This window comes from Lottia gigantea, assembly GCF_000327385.1.
Source record: "Lottia gigantea unplaced genomic scaffold LOTGIsca_20, whole genome shotgun sequence".
Lineage (NCBI taxonomy): Eukaryota > Metazoa > Mollusca > Gastropoda > Lottiidae > Lottia > Lottia gigantea.
The window spans coordinates 2,525,077-2,546,767 of record NW_008708401.1 but is presented as its reverse complement, the minus strand read 5'-3'; the positions used below and the strand labels follow the sequence as shown (position 1 = coordinate 2,546,767).

General features: G+C 33.9%; 1 protein-coding gene across 1 annotated transcript; it reads right to left on the bottom strand.

Moving 5' to 3' along the window:
- Positions 1-4,065: 4,065 nt before the first annotated feature.
- LOTGIDRAFT_159467 (hypothetical protein) lies at positions 4,066-19,177 on the bottom strand (the record flags this gene model as incomplete). Its single annotated transcript, XM_009053775.1, has 2 exons — positions 4,066-4,343; positions 18,658-19,177. The coding sequence occupies 2 exons, from the start codon at positions 19,175-19,177 to the stop codon at positions 4,066-4,068; spliced, it is 798 nt and encodes a 265-aa protein (XP_009052023.1).
- Between the last annotated feature and the right edge of the window lie 2,514 nt (positions 19,178-21,691).

Below are 21,691 nucleotides of genomic sequence, written 5' to 3'. Positions count from 1 at the left end.
TCAGCCGAAGCCTACAATGTAGCCTACCTTTCTGACTGTCAGTGGAAGTTCTATGGACTCTATTATGTAGCCTTTAATTACGCTAGATAAGCCAAGGGCACCTGGTTTTCATTTTGGCGGCTGTGTGTTCAATGGAACTTGGTCATAAGTATTTGGGTTTTTTTTGGCGAATAGACCATAAGCCAAGGGCATTTGATTTCTTTTTTGGCGGTTGTATTTCAGTGAAACTAACTAGTCTATAAGCCAAGCGCGTCTGAATTTTTGGTTGTTGTCTGTTAGTAGAACTGGGCTATAAGCTAAGAGTATCTGTTTTTGGTTGTTGACTGTCATTGGGACGGCTATAAGAGCATTTAGTTTTTTGGTTGTTTGTCTGTCAGTAGAACTGGGCTATAAGCCAAGAGCATCTGTTTTTTGGTTGTTGTCTGTCAATGGGACGGCTATAGTATAAGTTAAGAGCATCTGATTTTTTGGTTGTTGTCTGTCAATGGAACAGGTGTCCTTTTGGCGGTTGTAAAACAAAAGTGCCGGGTGTCTGTTTTGCTCACCAATCACTCTTGGATGATGGTTGGTTGTTTCTTCTTGGTGGGTTAATATCCGATCTAATAGAGCAGAATCACTAATCATCAGTGTTCCACCAAATCAAAGATCGAAAAGCACCCATAACGTGCCACTCATTGAATATATTCTTACTAAAAATCAGATTTACCTCCCCTTAAGTAGTTTTAAGTCCAGAATAATTGCCATATACACTTATCCCTTGTCAAATTATGTGGACGGTTTGTGGTATAACTCAATGTTGGTTAGTATGGCTTATGTGATGCCATTGAATAAGATTGTACAGTGATCATTAAGAATTTGATATAAGATTCTCCTTACGAAAGTAAAATAAATGATACATACTAATTCAGCCCTATTTCTTCAATCAGTACATATTCGTAATATATTCGGGCAATGGGGTATAGTGTTTAGTTGCAGTAATGGAATGGGTTGGTTGTCAATTTCGTATCAAGGTGAAGTTTGGAATAAGACAACCATCAAACACCGGTTAAAGAAAATGAAAACAATAGTTTCTGTGATATTTCGTTTATTATTTTACAAAATAAATAACAACCTTTTCTAGGTCTCAAAGCTGCGTATAAAACATCAACATATATACAACACTCTTCAATATGAACATTTATGAAAATAACAACACTATATGGGCCATATTTAACAATTATTATAATAGGGGCATAGTCATCCAAACTATACGACGCTTAAACGCTCCAATTTTTTTTTTGGAACAGAAACATAGGCAATGTCACTTTTTTCAGTGAGAAAAAAATATTCTTTTCGCAAAAATTAAAGAAACAAAATAAAAGATAAATACATCAAATTTTGCGGACTGGAAAATCAACTTTTTCATTGTTCAAGTGGGCTTGAGCTGGTACTGTATGCAATTGATATCAAGTACTATTTTTATTTATCTGGCGCAAAGTTTGTATGTATGAAAGTAATTGCTACCAAAAACCCTTGAATTATGTATACAACTGTGTTATTGAACAGGACAAATCAATTTGATTTGCAGAAAATTTTGACACGGGCATTGTTTGAAAAATAAATCCCTATTTTATTAACTTATGTGGCATTTTTATTTCAACCAAATTATTTTTACTGACACGTGACAAAAAGTTAATCCTGCAACATGGAAACGCGAATGAATATGCAATTTAGAACCTATACTAAAGTATCTGTGTGTTGACATTTCTAATTAAATATGCACATAAATTAGCATACAATAAAAGTTTCACTATTTTTCAATGTTTCAAGGTGTTCAGTTCAATTTTCAAAAATTTCAAACTGCATATTGATAATAATACATCATTTATATGCACATAAATTAACATAATAAATTAAGATTTTGTATTTCAGGTTTATATCGAAAGGAAAGATTTTGGACGTTAAACATTCAGAGTGGTTTAAAAATTGAGATTATTTTTCAAATGTTTATTTACTAATTAGTCTCTTCAGAAAGGTAAATTTTGAAAAAGAAAAGTTAAAAGATAAAACGTGCAGTTGCCGATACAGTTCGGTAAATATACGGCTATGTTCGATACACATTGCTGTTTGTCCTGAAAAGACAGCAAGAGTTGTGTTGTGTGGGAAAAGGGTTAAAGTTAGATTTAAAATCTTTTTGCTAAACGAGTCTTTGATTTACGTTTCCCGGTCGTCAACAAATCCGTTAATCCGAGACTCTATAACTATCAACAATTTTCAAAGACAACAACATTTATTGTGTCAACAATTTACTGGCAGAGTTTGACAAGAGACTTGTAGTTAAAAGAAGCGTATTAAATCTCATTAAACGTTTGAAAATTGTACTTTAGCTGTCATCTGAAAGCTTTTTTGTTTATTTTCTCAACACTACAAGAAACTGGGTAATAAAATACGGATGTTTACTGTTTGATACTTGAACTAGACGCGTAACCGACTCAGTTCGTCACCGCTTGTTGAAACATGGGGTTTACTTGATTATGATGTAAACCTAATCTTACTTGAAAGTGCACTGAAAAAGGCTAAAGTGGATAAAAATGGTAACTCTGAAAATAATAAGATACATAATACATTCGAATTCTTTGTCCTTATTTGGATATATAATTTGGCGAAATGAAATGTGGTCGAGACCTAACCCTGCAAAAGCAACAACAAACAAATCATTTCTAGCCAGAGCAATGATTATAAATATGTCTTGTTTGGACAATGTCGTGAACCTGAACAATATATTTATTTTAAACTTTGTCATGAAATTAGTATTTCAGATTTCCCAAAATTTGTATACAATAATACCTACTTTACTTACAGAATTATCATGATTAAAATATGATCAACACCTATAAATTTGAGCAAAACATTTTTACGATGGCAGAATTTGTTGTTTTTGATGGATGTCATTTCGCTATTACAGAAAACCACAAGCCTCTTGAACTCAGCAACTTACAAAACCAAACCATGAGCACGGAAATGTTATAAAATATTTGTTTATCAATTTACATGGTTGAATTGACAGTTAATTCATGCAAACGAGTTTACAAATGCATGTGTTTTAAATCGCATTGTAATAAGTGAAGTGGACGAAATGGTATAAAACGAGATGGTCAAAATTGCATTGTATAAATTGAAGTGGCCAAAATTTCTTTGTATAAAGTGAAGTGACCACGCTATAACGACAGTGATGACCAATGGTGAATGACACTAGAAAGGGAATAGGGTCCCCCCCTTTCGTGATAATACTTTACAAATAAATAGAATGCATATAGAAACAAAGAATAGAGAAGAACATAAAATATGAAGAAAGGGACAATACTAGAGTACTGACCACAGGGGTCAGAGAGGTCAAATACACTCAGTCCACAATAATAGCCAAGGAATTCAGAACAGAATTGTTGTAACGCGCACCTGCATTAAACACAAAGCACATGGTGATAAGAAAGAAATAATATGGCAATATTCTATACAAATATGAATTATGCATTGTCCATTGCATATGATATGCATATTATCTATATATATAATATATTTCACTCCAAATAATAAGTTTATATGAGCACTGTCTGATGGGCCGACCCAGGTGTTTTTTCACGCAATTGTATTGGCATTTGCTGGGGTTGTTCATTCGTAGCAAGGAAAACATCGTAAACGATTGTTTCTTTCAATTCTGAAATCACTTCTAGGGATAGAAGAACGCTTGATCTTGTTTTTCCAGATTTTATTCAGACGTTCTTAAGGACGCCCTCTAATAAAGGTAGTTTTTCCAGCCCACTTATATCTTTATAGCACACGTAAATAACACAATATAGTACATAGCACAGTCAATTTAGCATTCATATTCATACACATGCCACTCACGTCATACACTTCCGGAAACACATGATTAGATAGTTTGGAATAAAGTCAGAGGAAAAGAGTGTTCCTCGATATCACGACAGAACAGCACTCGATTGTTCTTTCCGTTTATCTGCATAGGATTGGAAACTTCGCTGTTACGAGTGGTTAAAAGACAAATCTCAATCAGTCAGTACAGAAGTTTCAAGGATTTTGGTTGCCATTTTGTGGACAGTTGAAATAAACGTAATCTGATTTGAGAGTTGAGGAACCACTGTGGTCGGCGTCGTATTCATCTCCCACTGGTGGAATATACATTGGTGGTATCAATCGTGTAGCAGAAGCAACTTGAACTGTACAGGGGTAGCCATCGTCACTGCCTGAATCATATCCAGAGTGACAGTTCTTTAATGGGTCACGTGATGAGAAAATCGGTTTGACTTGTATGTAAGTTTCGGATGGTGCTGGTGTGGATAAATATTCTGAAAGTAGACAAAAGAAAAATATTTATTATTGAACATTTGATAATACTCGCAGAGCTATGGCCGATTATGGTGACATCGGCTACTTGCTCATGCTTAAAGACTTAAATATGGACAAGAGTCTTATGGAAAGAGACAGAGTAAACAAGTTTGTTGAATTATTATTGACGATTTGGTAGACATGTTATTTACCCACCCCGCTATAAAGTTACTGATAAACGTACACCCTTTTAAATTGAACTAAAAACTAAAATATCAAACAGGTGTCCAAGGTGTGGTTTCACATTCATCAAATTTTAAACACAAATTTTCTCAACAGGAAGTCAGATTTTATGATCGGAACAAATTCTTAATCTTTGATTTCCGTGACACCCTACTATTATACCAAAATAAATTTACAAGAGCGTTATTAAATCTACTAAATTTAGCGGGGATTTCTTATTTCAGCTGTTTGCGTATAACTTTCAAGGCATGCCAATACCAATATTTCATAAATATTGCAATATTGGTTAGTCATATTTCAGTACAAAAACATTTCGAGTACAACAGTAGAAATTACTTAATTGTATTAACCTTAATTTTACGTTTGGAGAGTTTTAAATTTAAGAACCCCTCCAGAAATGTGAACTTCTTAGTCAATATCACTTTCCTCAAAAAAGCGATCCTCTTGAGCCGTATATCATAACATGTGATCGTGTTGTATCCCATGTGTCTCACCAGATGCATGACTTTTTACCATTTTATCGTTTGTATTTACAAGATAACAAATAACAGAAATGTGTAAGGAATTTGTAAAACAAAACAAGAAAGGAACTTCAATACCAGTTTAATTGACTAAATCAAATTTTTCTATGCGTCTTGTCTTATATTAAAATTTGGTGCGGTTCTGTGATATTAGACCGCAAATGCAATAAAAATTTTGTTATCTATCGCAATGTAATATGAGATAAAGGTTCAGCAAATTCGTGACTGAGTTCCGTCTGGATCAAAATTATGCACAACAAGACATTGTATCTTTTGTTATTATAACTTTTTTTCTGAAAAGGTGGAAGTTGTAGAATTTAAATAGGCGCCATCATTGACATTTTGGTTGAAATAATTTATAGGTCGTGCATACACTATAAAAATAAAGCTAACTAAAGTCTAGATGATCACCAGTGTCAAAGATAAAGCATGAAGACTTTTATATATGCGGTTACAATAAAAGTCATACTATATCCATAAACAACACCTCATGTACTCCCCACCTTTATAAAAAATATAAAAGTCAACCTATTTGTTGTCACTTTAACACCTGAATCTATTTAATCTGTATCTAAATGAGTCCTTAACATGCGAAGTCAACATTATACCGTTTTGACGTTTCCTTCTTTCAGTATTTCCAATGCAAAAAGTGGAAGTAAATAATGGGCATATTCTCGTATAAGATGTCCAATCGCTTATGAAAATGTTCATGTTTTTGCAAATATAAAATGCTCTTATGCAAGTAAAGTGAAAATGCAGATGGGAATGTCCAGATAAAGAATGCTATGAAGATAACATGCTTCATCGGCGATTGGTATTTCTAGAAGCTCTTGTGTGGTTACCATTTGGTATAATGTTACCCTGTTGCTTTCACTGAATTATTTAAAACTAAACCTAATCCTCAAATGCGAAAAGGACGATATAAAAAGAAACATTATCCAGCTGCAACCCAACTATCCATGTCTATGAACACAATGTGAGTTTACATAGTAAACATTGGGTCCATGGTTCTTACTCAATTTAATCAACGCAGTACAATTCAAGACTATTCGTTACAGGCCTAACACAGACAAAACGTTTTATTTTGATTTCAAGTTTATTTGATTAAGACTTGAGAGGATGTTAGTCCAGTGTCAAAGGTTGAGATACCAGACAGTTTCTAATTCACTGAAATAACAGAATCCCTTAGACTGCAATAAATCAATCTTAAAAGATATCAATGTTCAAACGATGAAGCTTAGCCCTAACTTTTTGAAAACCGATGCAAGAAAATAATCAAAAAACATTGGGGTAAAACAGGGTTACGTTCTGAGATCTTATGATTTATAAAATATATATATATATATGGTATTATAAAAGGCTCGCTATTGAGACCATATCTTTTTACAATGTGTGCTAACTTTTTTCGGTATATCTTAATAAAACATAAGCAAGGCAAGTATTTTTTCCCCAAAACTATCAAGAATTTAGATTTGTAAGAGAATATTTCACAAAACTACATTCTTAGTTCTGAAAGTTCTGTACGAAATAAACCTTTAAATTTGACAAACGTGGAATTGTACAATATGGATTACATTTGGTTTGACGCTACCAGACGGGATGGCATCCAAATGGCATTTAACAACCAATTTTAAGACCATTTGTGTCTAGTAAAAATGCCACCATAAAATACCAAAGGATACTACAGCATTGAATATCATAGTGAGTTCTTAAATATGTACTGCATTTACACCATTGAAACATTTGAAAATCTGCAACTAAATGTGCATTTTATTCATTTTCACTTCCTTTCAATGCACTAATATATATTACCCCCGGCGTGTATTTAAAACATTTCAAACTCTGTGTTAAGGCCACCTGTTATTAGTTTTAGATATAAATATTCTTAATTTAAACTAGCTAGTAACCACTCTGGTAGACCTGGATGTATACATACTAATAATCGGGAAAAATCCCAATCACACTGTCACTATAGTGCAGTATGTTTGCGATACCCTCAATTCTGTCGTAAAAATGTTTTACTGCACAAATATTCCAGAACGTTAAAGATGATCAAGAACTACAAGAATGTACAGCAAGTTCACTACTCCCACCCACACTTTTCTCCAGTTGCTGGTTCTTTGGTATATCAGCTGAAATCTTAAATCTAGAAATAAAATTCTCACATTCAACTGCAGAACTATTCATTATTCTAGGGCAAATAAAATATACTAAATTATCTCGTCCAACAAGCTAATAGAAAAGATTCTGCCTTCTGATCACTTAGAAGGTCAAGAGTAGCGATTGCTCGGGTATTCTTGAGTTGAATATTATATAATTGTATCGCATGCACGTTGGCAAAATGGAATCGTTTTACTAGTTGCATGTTGGTAACTTTTATAATGAATACAATATTTAGTATGAAGGCAACAGGGTGGTCTGTTCCTCAAACTCAGTATTCATATTTATACATTTAAGTTTCTATTTTTATAGTCACGAGTTTAAAACTGGTCAAATAACAAGTTTCTGGAGATGTGTTTTGTTTTAGTGTATTTTGCAATAACAACTTTTTTCGGTTCGTTTGGTTCTTTCCGCTGCAAATGTGAAAATAAGCAGATGAACGAGGTCAGAGTTCACCAGTACAATTCTCGTTATTCTAAATTACACAGGCGTTTGTAATTAATCCATTTGCCTTGGGTAAAGTATGGAATAATGGCCAATAGAGAGTGTGGGAGTAAATGTCAAACTGAAAACGATCTATTTTTCCAATAAACATCACTGTGAGATGAGATAAAGAGAGTTGTTGTGTGTTAATCCGAACATTCTTCCCTGCAGTGTATACAACTTTTACCTAATAACCAAGACAAATGAATAATGAAATGAAAGTTTTTCAAACTGCTTTTCTGCACTAGACTGATGAAACAACAAAAGTTATCTCACTTAAATTGTTAGCTACGAAACAATTAAAAGGTAATTAATTACGACTTAATAAAGAACATGTCAAAGACCGAAGTCGCGAATAGTAAAATAGCACCTAAGATGAAATTGTGATGAAGTTGCAAGATCATAATTCTAAGAATTCTTAAGGTTAAAAACATGACTTCAACAATATTGATAAATAAGAGCTTTTAAAAGCATACAGTTAATAACTTTCTCGGAATGAAGCAATAATAAACATGTACTAACAAACTGAGAAACCGTCCCAAACGACCATATGTGAACATGTGCTCTAAACCGATTAATATGAACATATGTTTACATATTCCTACATAACATTTATATAACTATTCACTCACCCAGAATCTGACAGTATTTTTACAGTCTGTTTTTTACCGAAACATCCTGTGTCAAAACGTCTGGCGACAGTCTTAAATTCTTAAATAAACCCAATGTATTTTACTTTCGGTTTAGCTCGAAATCACTGTTTTCAGTCTTAATGAACTAAACCCTAATCCAAAGATATTCCAGATATATGACGAAGCACTATTTCCTAAACTTAACACGCTATAAAAAAAAAACATTAGCGACAGGCGCTGTAAACAAGACCAAACAACCATTATGAACCATTCTAGACCTTTGTCACATTGGTGAACTATCCTGGGGTGTATATGAACTGATACGCAGGCAAAGGGGGAAACTGAGCACAGCTTGTGTCAAACTGATAAACTGGTATATAGGACATAATTTTTTTTAAATTCAAAGAGATAAACATTGGCGAAAAAGTCTCAAGACTGGAATTTTGTAGAACCATTTGGCGAAAAAATCTCATAGATGGTACTATTGTGAAACCAGTTGAGATAACCTACCAGATTTTGGTACCATCAAAGACTAGTTTAGTTTTTAATTAAATCCCAAGTGATAGCACCTGTTGTTTATAAGTCGAGTAGAACTTAAACCAATATACAGGTCATGTCAATACAACTTAAAATCAAAACTCAAGATGATTGCTCTACTTTCTTATATATCTCAGATTAAAGTAGCATTATCTCTTTTTCTCAATGAATATTACATTACATTCTGTCCATCGAGTCTTGCAGATGCCGATCTTATCCAGAAATAAAATTTCTGATTTGCTTTTTGGAATCAAAATTGATAGAAAATGCTCCTTTAGATTAGATTTTTTTTCAGTGTGAATAACTAGATATCAAGAACATTAATTCATGAAAAGTGAAGGTCCTCTAAGGTCAAAGTCCTCCATTAAATTGTTGCTACTAATTCAAACAGTATGTACAATGTGGCATATCAAAATGTGGCTTGTTTTAAACCTACAAGGGTCGATAGAACAGAAACCAATAAGACATTCTCTTAAACAGTTTCTCATAAACATATCAATATCCAGATATACATTTATCTTATCTAAAAGTTCGCATTTGGAACGCTTCTCAGTACGCCGTTGACCACCCAGCGGTTCCAGTACCCCTACAGACAATATTCATTCCTGGAATGTGGTAGATAAGCGAAATAATTCGTTAAATTCTGACAGTTTTGGCAGCGAGTAATAGAGATAACGGTACATTTATTATCAAATATGCTAGTGCCAATATCGGAACATAGCTACAAGGCTAATTATGTTTAATGATAAAATAATTCTTGTCAGAGGCCAGCTGTTTGTAAAGAGAAGAATGAATCTGTTGTTTGAGAATTCTTTTTAACCCGAGATTCTTCGTTTGTTGTTTTTTTCCCATATTTCTGCTACCAGAGATGTAAGCAACTGAAGGATAAGTGGATAAGGACAGTGAGGCTATGTCAACGTATACAGGCTGGAAGACGGGATACTCTTGCTGCAGTCTTGCACCAACTTGTGCTGTGCAAAATAATCTCGCATTTGATTTGTGGGTTAGGCGCATGAGAGAATCAACTCATGCTTACAATATGTGTGATTTGACAAATTTGGTCAAATGCACCATTGCAATTTAAAGGGAGGATACAACATAAATTGAAACTTCCTCCCTGGACTGACATGACCAGTGAAGCAAGTAATGGTTGTCATTTGATGGAGTAGAAACAATAATGTTGCATAACTAATGAGCAACTTGCAATAATAATTACACAGGCATTAGAATTGTTTCTCGCTGTAAGAACATCGGACAAAGGTAAATACGTATGTAACTGTATTGTTTACGGCGCAATTACGATTTGGGCGTTTTGAAAGCAGAAGGTCACAATGAAGGGCTCGGAAAGGGGCAAATAAAGCGTTAGTTAGGCCCCAGGGTAGAAAAGCTCAAGAGTCTGTCCATTACTTAAACACAATACAAATCATTACACCTCATCAGAGCCCCCATTACCTTTGTAAGAGGACATAATAAGGAGAGAGTAGACGGTGTTTCGTGCGTTCATACAGATTTGATTGTTCTCAATATGGGGTCTTCACATCAAAGCAAGTGCAACTGTCCACCTACGATTCTTTCCTAATAACGACAGGGGACAGCTTAAGGACCATCAATGAAGACATTCTGCAAGTTTAGGGCTTGAAGTCAACCAACTGAGCACATCTGTTGCTTTTATCCATTATCATTATCATTAAGCTTTGATTTAAGCGCCAATCGTTTAAGGAAGATCTTATACATTTATTTGAAAAGAACGCCTATGAAATGGGTAACAAATTTCCCCCGAAAAATGTACAAGCTTTGATGAATTGTCAATGACCTGTACGAATTGCATATCTTAATCACATTCATCCATCATAAACGATGTCTTACAATACAATCCACTGCTTAAACTGTCAAAACACCCGGGAACAGACGAATAATCGTCCCTTGATGATAATTGATCATTACGGTCGGTGTGTTTGATGTCAGTATGTAGTGATCTAGGTAAAAGGTAAACCTGTCTTATAAAGGCTTAGTGATTGATTGTATGCAAATATCTTTTACGATCCTTACAATACCGTTAAATACCTACTTAATATCTACATCAATCACCGACAGGGTAATCCATGTCCTAAACATATGGGTATAGTAAGCCTACTTCAAAGTCACAAAGTATAATATTAATAACTATACTATAATATTTAAATAATGTTTTCAAAAAGTTCTCCACCTTAAGCCAAAATCATGGAATTATATTATAATATCAACAGAATGCCGAGTTCGAGATGCATCATCACTTTGATAAAAGCTCCCCCTGGAGCTACGTGCCGCTATTTCGATTGGTAAGTAGAAGAGATTATCATCCAAACCGAAAGGACAAAACATCATCAAGTCTATCTATAAACAATTCAAAAACGTTGATCCCTTTAAGGTATTCAGACTACGTAGACTCTTTACTGCATACAAAGAAAACCGTGTTATATCAAAAGAGGGATTACTAATCATTTAAAAGTTTGAATTAATAGGAGTTTTTGTGATGTAGATAAAGAAGGATTAAGGTAGACAATAGCATAGTCAATGGTATATGATTAGACATCTTTCACACGACTTACTTCATTATTTTCTTTAAATTTTCAATAGCCCAGATTTGATGTGTGATTGTACTGAATACGTCTCATTGAAGTGTCGGTCTACTTCAATATCGGTGTTCAAACATAAACCACGTTATAAAGCACAGCTCTAACGTTTGTATCCTTATAAAGTAGGGTCATTGGTTTAACATGGTAAACTGGAAATCTTTCAAAACAAAGTGAAATAAAATAAGGTGAACGAACCAGTTCCTGCGTGTCAATTTGGACCTCGCGTTTTACGAAACCCGGTGTATTTGGGTTCTAAGTTGTAACCAAACCCAAAACCTACAACCCTACAGCAAGCATGCATTAAGATGAACATTTGATCTTGGGATATTGCATCGCAGATTGTGCTGATCGACGACATGCACCATTAATTGGAGCTGGAAACCATAATTACATTGTTACATGTCATACAACTAGTATCATAATTGAGCAAAACTCCTAAATTATCTGAAACCAATATAAAAATACATATCATATTATTCAGAACAGTCTCTCTTAAAAGTTACCCCATTACAATTAGCTTATTTTAACGACAGTAATTATTTCTATCTAGAAATAAATCTGATGTAAGTCTGGCACCATGTCTGGCACCAAATTCATGTCAGTAGGAAGGATTCCAGGCCATGATGAAACTATTTATAAGATTGCGAGATAGACTGTTGCCGAGATGACTCATTATAAAATCATTTTCTTGGCAGGTTTTTCTCACAGTTCACAAGTCTATCTATACCACTATCAACCACCAACGTGAAATATAAATATGATATTATCTCCATGCACTTGCTTCTCTGTTTGATCTTTATGACGGAACTGCACATGTCCTGCAGAACAAATGATGCCCTACAAGACTGAGATTGTTAACTCGATATTTATTTAGTCCACATACATGTAGTCAATTATACCAATGTGATATAATTAAAAAAACATTCAATTCCAAAAGAGACTCTATACGAACAAGGGCCACTGAAGGGTTTGGCAGAAAATCAATGCTGTTCAATGTGCTAGAAAGCACAACAATGTTAAATGCTTCAGAAAGTCATCAAGTTTCAAGCGAAAAAATATTTTGGATTGCAAAATGTCTTATGACACACCTTGTACCTTGCACTGTGGAAAACGACATTTGACATTTGCACTTCAGAAAGCTGGAGAAGTCCGAAGTCAACTCGAAAGAGCCCCAATGTTTATTTTTTCTGTATTTCTCGAGTATAATTTGTATAATTCCTAACAGCCCTATATCTACAGATATTTTAAATATTATGGGAGTAACCATAATTAAAACACATAACACAAGTTCACATACAAATCGTGAAGATTAAGTCTAAATATTTAATTGTAAGAAACATGCGGTATGTGGGCCCCACACAGACACCATATTGTAAATTACTAAATGTATATTACTATAACAATTATACAAGATCAAAGGAAATATTTACAATAAGACATGACAAACTTGAAAATTTCTCCAAACTTAAATTGTTTAATGTTGAAATCATGAATAAACATGTAACTTCATTATTAAATATTTCTTTTTGCCAAATTTATTACATCTGAAGAATGAACTTGGTAAAATGCCATTGGGAATGATTATATTTTTCATAAATATTTGCTACATAATCAGTGGCGGAGCCAGGTTTATATCCGAGAGGGGGCGAGATATCTGAAATCGCCCGAATCTCTTACCTAGTTATGAGATTTTAGCCGAAAAAACTTGCTTTTGGGGCTGCGAGGGATGGGGCTGATAATTACTACCATCTTTGTTCGTTTTTTTTGCTTTCTCTGGTCGACTGCACCTTTTAAACAACTCTGCACCTTATCTGACCAATTCATACACTATTAGATCAAGCTGCACCCAAGCTGGCCAAACCGCATCCAATCAAACCCATACTTTATCCTAGACGCTCCCCTTGAACCCGAAACTGTATCACTTCTGCAAATTGAACACTAAATAGTTCATTTCAGTGACAGCTGCACTTATCTTTAATTGGCTTAAAAAATATCGATTTTCATTAGTTCGTGTAAATCTAGGATTCAAATTACCAAGACTACGAGCTTAATTGTTGACACGAATAAATCTGTATCAATGAATCGAACGCATCCAATCAATACTGATCATTTGCAATGACAGAAAACTAATCCCATGTCAAAACCTGACACGATCGAGATCAGTATCAATTTGATGAGTTTCAAATGACCCCACAATATGACCTTGAAATGTCATGGATACATACAATAACATTCAAAATCATCCTCCACAAATTTGAATAAATCATCAAATTCTCATTAAAAAATATCAATTTACGATCTCAAGAAAATAATCCAATATAAATTGAATTCACGTGTGTGACCAAAGTGACCTTGACCACCCCATACATTTTCTGGACTGAGAGACCTGGACATGTCAATAACAAGATTACACCTTCATGTAAAAGGTACTTCATTCAGGCCAGTCGTCACATTATCCTCAACCTATAATAGCATGACATTTACAACAATAGAATACCCTGACCAATTTAACTTAACAAGTAGTGGGCGAAATGGTCAACAGTCTCGTTAAAAGATCAGGTTGACCCAACAATGCACCAGTTGAAGCAAGTAATCTCTACCTTGAACATGGTCTGAAACATCTGCCTCGATTCCAGCCTCTAAGAGATATTTTGACAGTTTCAGAGGCTGGAATAGAAGCAGATGATTCGGTTATATATTTTGTAATGTCCGTGTGCAAAATATTGATAATTATAATCTATATTTTGACTAAAAATAAGATCTTGTTTTATCATATTTACCAGAAATTTTTGGTATAATTACATTGTTATCTTGATACCATAACATGTGCAAAATATCAACCTTGATCTTATCTAACTACCTTATGCGATGCATGCGATAGTCCAAAACCTTTACATCACAGCAAGTTTCTGCAATACAATGAAATTGCTGCCATAGCCTCAAAGAAGAAAGTAGTTCGATCTTTGACCTATAACGACATCTGTTTACAACTGACCATTTCATTCATATTTCTCAACCAACTAGTGACATGTGACCTCTATTTATCAACGAAACAATAAATGAATGGGTATTAAGTCGACGACATGACGTGTGTCAGTATATGAATGGTTTGCACTGTTGTTTCCTTGCCCTATCTTATCATGAAGACTTTAGTTAAGGTGATATTTTGAACTCGTTTACGAACAGAAAGCACTGACCAGGGTAACATTCAAATAAATCAAGTATGAATAATTTGATAATTACTATCCATGGATATGAACTGAAAAAAAAAATCAGTTTTGAAAATCCCATTATAAAGAACAGATAGATGCATGCACGATAGGTATATGGAATAATTCAATCATCAGTAGCATCCAGACAATTCCTTAATTGAATACCACGAAATATGTAAACTGTGTTGAATAGAGAGGCTATTAATAAATCTTAAATTCATGATGAGTCAGGAAAATTCAGATACCATTAATATTTATAGTAGAATTAGCACAGTTTTAATAACGTTTGTTAATAACGTGAATATGGACGGCAAAAACAGGCAACCTTGTCTGACTCCATGCGTTTGGAATCTTAACATACGTTCTCACTAATGTCGATTTAATTCGCTTCCAGACGAAGCATTATTTGATATACGGAAGTAGATGTGAGTTTCGTGACGGCTGTAAGAATGAATGTTTCCCATCGACTCGGAACGGAAATGACAGAACCGACAGACAATATTTGTTTTCTTTGACTTGTCGTTATTTAGTATGTGGGTGTCAAAGGAACATGTTGAAAGTATCCAGTTTTACTTGTATTACTTACATTGATGATGAAATTGAATAACAAGGCAACAGCAGACAACATTGTCTTATCCCACCAATTATTACTGTATTACCATTGTCTTAATTCTATTCATGTGCATTAATTTCATAATGTATTCTACATAACCATTACATAATAGACCTATGACAACCCAAAGATTTGACTGGGTCAAACAAAGAAGTGAAAAGGAAATAAAGAAACGACCGGCAATATTTATTTTGTTTTCCTCGTCGTTATTTCACATGGGGTCGTCATGGTAAAAAATAGACAAAAATTGGGTGAAATTATCAAATGTTGTCCTCGCAGAATGGTTGACACACAAATATTTATTTTTCACCACTACTTGAGGTAATATTGATTCACAAAACAAAATGGCTACCTAAAGCTTTCTTTGTTTTTCTCAAGTAGGAGAGCTTGGTCACAACTTGAGCTTCCGGTTCTAACAGTTGTATTTGGAAGCCACCAATCTTGTAAACTAAACAAATGTTTTATTCTTGAGTCACAGTGACCCAATAACCACCCACCCGCTTTCTTTAATTAGACAAGAAAAATCAAGATGTTTGGCTAAACTTTTGCTTTTCGTTTAACTTTCAAGTCGTGGGAAAACTTCATTCAGAGCAATTATTGACTTTGAAAGAAAGAAAAAAAATTTGATCCATTAGAGAACTATTTAATTCATGAATAAACGTGAAATAGATTTTATCAGAGCGTGAATTAATTGATGAACAAAGCCATAGTTTATTTGATGGTACAAATGCATTTATTTTGAACACCAATTAAATGTAACACCCTACTTTTTACGAGCGGTTTTAGGTACATTGGCTTTGAACTTTCTCGGTGTTTTCAATTTTCCAATTTATTTATTTTGAAACGGGTGGGGATCAGTTTATGCCATAAAATGATAAAAAAGTCTAAGGTCGTTTTCAAAAAATTTAATTTCGCACTAAAAATATACATGTTTAATATATACCAACTAAAGTATATAATCATATGTATCATACATTGTCAATATTTTAAATAGTTTAATTATTACCTAGCGTACATTGCACCATGTCGAACTGAATAGAAAATTACAACTTGCATTCGGTTTCAATATTTTCAACATTAACATATTTGCCATTTACATTTTTGGCATAGATTCACCTTTATTCCCCGGAGTACATCTTTTTTGAATAATTATCTCAAATTGAACCTCTCGTCATTTCAAGTTGTTTTTACGAAAAGCTTGCCAAATAAACCGTGGATATTAAACGAGTAGAGAGTTCCCAGGCCTCGTTTTATAGAATTCAAATACAGCATATGTTTTTCATTACATTTATCATGACATGGTTATTTTATATAGTTTATAATAGGTCTGATAACATCAATTACAGCAGAACTGTTTCTAATCATAGAATAATATTCAGTTTTATGTCATCTTATTTTTCACCTTCTGTATCCCTATAAGATACACATCATTCTAGACGAAACCTGATAATTGTGATACTAAATCATTTTCAATTTTTCATATTTCTTCATTATTCACTACAGATCTACAGGATTCAGTATTATGTCTAGTGATTTTCATCAATATACTTAATAGGGAAATTAAAATCGTACGTGTGATGCAGGCCTTAACTCTTCCATAAGCGATTTTTTGTATGGAATGGTCAAAAGGTAAGAATGTGTATGCAGGCTACTTTTTATGCTTTAATGTCACAGGTATATATAAATACAGTTTAGTCAGCAGAAGGCAATGTTGAAAACAGTATCACAAAGTGCAGTCATATCCTAATTCGGAATCGAACGAATCAAAAGTGTTGGTGATAATGTCATTATTACCTCTGATGGTAACCACATCAATTCATGGTACTTATGGTGTCTGGGTGTGTTATGAAATATATTTGATGTAACACTTGTAAATGTTATAACTTGCTCGGCCCTGTTAAAACAGTGTCAGTTACAGGTTATGTTCACTCATCACTTTATTATTAACATAACCCATATAGGCCTGTACTGTTTATTTTGACGACTATAAAAATGATAAACTGGTTTTCAAATTGAAACAAGTATTTTTCTTTTCTGGAATAAGCTTTTTAAAATAATGGGAAGGACACTTGATCACCCGATTTCTTCAACAACCATCATACCCCTCAAACTCCAACTATGCCGTTTTGCAAATTAGGGTTGGTTTGATTCCTCTCCCAGATAAATGTTGATATCAATTGGGGACCTACGTCTGCATTTCACAGAACACATTTTTGGAACACGTAACGCTACTAATATAAATACTTCTGACGGAAATGAAATTGCTCGCTCAAGTTTGTAAAAATTACAGTCGGCTTCATCAACCAAGAATATGCTTAAATAAATGTATAGCCCTGTACAACTAAGCAAGATTCTCGAAAGATAAACAAAAAACATTTTTATCGCATGAAACTTAGAACGGAAATACAGTTCATAATTTTAATAAATGTAATGTTTTGTCACGAGGGTGTCGTCTAACATATAATAACCGTCGCTTGAGTAACTTTCAAAAATCTTTGCATTGTCATATCCGTTAGGTCGAGCCACTGTGAGCATTCAACTGGTAAATTACATCAGTCAGATTAAACAAATAAACATTTTAACATGCAATCTATCAATCTAGTGCTCATTTATGGATTTGGGAAGAAATGTCATGAAGAACAACCTGATAACCCGAGCTTAAATGGCCAACCTGAGCTTAATACACCAGAAGTGCCGGCTTCATAATTTTACAACAATTTGCAACTGTACACCGGGTCAACGAAATTTTAAAGAGATTTATGCACAACATGAAATAAAAGCTCACCGGTGGCTTGCATCACTCCCATTTCCGTTATGATATTGTATGAATAGGTGTATTGTTATCTAAATGGAAATCCCCTAAACCAATCGACCGTTAAATCATTTTCCCTCCCAAAATAAACGATCTCTCAACATTTAAATATATGCATCTTATGAGAGAAAATCTATTACATTAACAAGCACTTAACCTATTTGCTATAGTATGCTTGAGAATAATGTGGAGTATATGTGGGTGAAACACAAAACATTCCTTCTCTCCGCTCATAGGAAGAAGTTGTTTTATCATGTTTGATGTCAATTGGTGTGAAATGATGTAAAAACATTTTTGCTAACATAGGCGAAACACAAAACAGCACTTCTATCTGTTCATAAATGGAATCTATATTTACCATTTGACGAATATTTTTGACAAATGATACAAAAAGTCAGTGGTGATTCTTGATGTATTTCAGATGACAAATCTGAAAGCTAATGATGGTTCTCTGCTGGAATAATGAATAAGGTGTGAACATGTCTAAGGTCAAATAAGTTACTTACCTGGATCATAAACTATATCTTTTTCCACGATAGGTCTCTTGTACTTGATGTAGCAAACAGCAAAAACAAAAAATGCCAAAAATACTGACACAACACATAAAACTCCAATTAACCCCATAGCTAGGGTTCTCCACTGTTCTTCACTAGAACTAACTGAAGTAAAGTCTAAGATTCTGTTGTTACTAGTAGGAGAGGCGTGAGTGGTACTGCTGATGCTACTGTCGTGATGATGCTTCTTATGATGTTGGTGTGTCTTGTTCTTTTTAACATGAACTTGTTCATCTTCTGAGGACTGCATGAATTCAAATTCCTTAAAAGGGCCACACTGAGTATCTTTGTGAGAACTGCAAGGTTTTCTGATAATTTCATTGACGTTGCATGTCGAGCACTTTTGACATAAGTCTTCTTTAGTAACATAAAATTCGCCTTCTCTGCACTTTATGAGACCACTCTCGGTATGTTCTAGCGCACATGATACAATCAATAACAGGCTTAATATCAATAACCTTTGAACTTCCATTGTAGATAATTCACCTGGAAAAGACAAGTACAATGATGGTATTAATATGACGCAAATTTTCACTTTGGTTTGATTCTCTGATAAAACAACCAAATAGTAAAATGTAGTAATTCAAAGATCAATATTTGTTTAAATGTAACATTGTCGACATTAAGTTAAATGTAATATTAAGCTCATTGTAATGATAAGTGAAATACCAAAGTCAAGTGTAACATAAAGTCGAAATGTAAAAACAAAGTACTAACTAAAAATATATAATTATCCATAATCATATCCATAAGATATTAACATAATATGTAACATGTTCAAATATTAATATAATCATACCATAGCAATGTAACATCAAGTATATCTAAATGCACCAAATGTCATGCGTAACATAAGATATTAATGCTATATATTGATATAGCATAGCAATGCAACATTTAATCCCAGCAAATGTTCATGTAACATCAGTTTAATATAAATGTAACACAGTGCATCAAAAGTTATATTAAGATGAGAATGGGTTTTTCCAAACTGAGAAAAATTTCCGAAACTTGAGGCCAGTCCAAAAACAAATTAAGGATTTGTATGTAGAATCTATTTAACTATTATGTATTTTGACCGTCTGAAAGATCTCAGTGTTATCATTATCTTTCTTTTATTTGCCCTCTTCAGCTATAAATAGCTATGGTGCAATGAAGGAAAGTTATCATTTGGGATAGGCTTGTTAAAATTCTTTCGTTCTCCGTTACACATTGAATTCATTAAGGTCTTGCCTATATTTCCTTCATTACAAAAAATCATAATGAGCATCTAATGCATCTGTTATTTCCTTATATAAATCTCTGAGAAGAAAATTTACTTTGACTTTCCTTAGTTATGAGGAAAGAAATTCTTCCTACGCAAATGTTAAATGAAAATCTACCCATGTGGAAATTCCCGATATGCCACATGTCTGCAGATTGGCTTAATATTATGCAGTATATAGTCAAGCCTAATTAGGTGGTAGTGGGCGTAGGTAGAAAGCATTGTCAGTGCCATCAGAAAATGTCCTTGCCTTAAAAGACCACGAATACGTCCGGGGTTACCTGAACTATATCTTTGTGTTAAGAGTGAAGAAGTCTTTGAGAAAGACGACAAAAAATTTTTTGTAAAATTTGGAAATTTTTTATTATAGTATTTTATAACTATAGCTGTTTAATTACATCGTATAATGTCTCATAAAGACAAACCTATCAATCGAATCTAAGCTACGTGGTATCTTCATAAAAATAAATCCAGAAATTATTTTGAAGCAGGCGAGTGCTATGCTTACCTTATTACCTAGATAGATAATCCAACAATAATTCCAAGATTTCAGAACACGAGGTTATAATTCCTCACAAGTCACAAGTAGAAGCCAGTTTGGATGAATGTAGCAAGTTTCAACATGTTTTACTACGTATACCGTTAACCACGCCCATTTTATCATATCGACCAATCAGAAACGAGAGGGCAGGGTTATTAACGTAAACAAAAACTGGCCATGGTCTACTAGTCTCATTCATGAAGTCTATCGTGTACCGACGGGTTGTATTTACTCTACGATACAGTCAGGTATTGAAGCTATTAGGCGTGAAAGAAAATACTGTGAATGTGAGACGTGAGCAATGGTTTTCACATGTTTGTATTAGCCCGAGGCTGCTTGAATAACCTTGTATAAATCTGAAAGATTCATGTCATTTATGATGTCTCTGATTATAGCTACACTCTTATTATGCCATTAAATAGCTGATTGTCCATTATGATGGCGTCAGGGACATCGCTTTATGTTCTTCTACAAACTTTGAGGTTACTTACATGTCCTTATTTCGCTAATGAGTAATCATATAGCAACTCAATAGCCTACTAGAAAACATTAACAACATGCTTAGTTATAGGCTACCCATTCCAATTTTCATCTTTTACTATCGACTGATCTTGTTTGAGCGCAGTATACTATAGCTCAAAGGATCATTATCTAAAGCCAAAAAATTATAACGCTCTTCAAATCTGAAAAGGCAAAAATGAAGGACCAGAGAAGGGCAAACTGCAGAGGTACCGATGGCACGTTTCAGACCATCATATCACCAACCAGTTTAAATCCACAAGTTCTCTTGCAGCAGTTTTCATTTTTAAATTGCATATACTTTATAGCCTATCCTACCTTGGTTAATTGTTTGACTTAAACTAATTCAAAAAAGTTCTTCCATTTTCGATACATAATCAATACCAATCTCCATTTTCGTACGTATTCTATTTGTAAACAGGGGAATTCCAAAAAGTCGTCAGTGGTTTTATTTATAGATCAGTCATCATCTGATGCAATGGCTTCCTGTGTTCTCTTTTATCCAGACTGAAATTAAGACATTGTCTTCGAAATTTTTTACTGAATGCCTGTGGAACTACTAACATTCCATAAGGTGTTTTGAGCAAACTAATGCAACAATCACTTTTGAAAAATCCGTTATTACCGACAAATTTTTACCGTAACGCCGTCAGATACTTTTG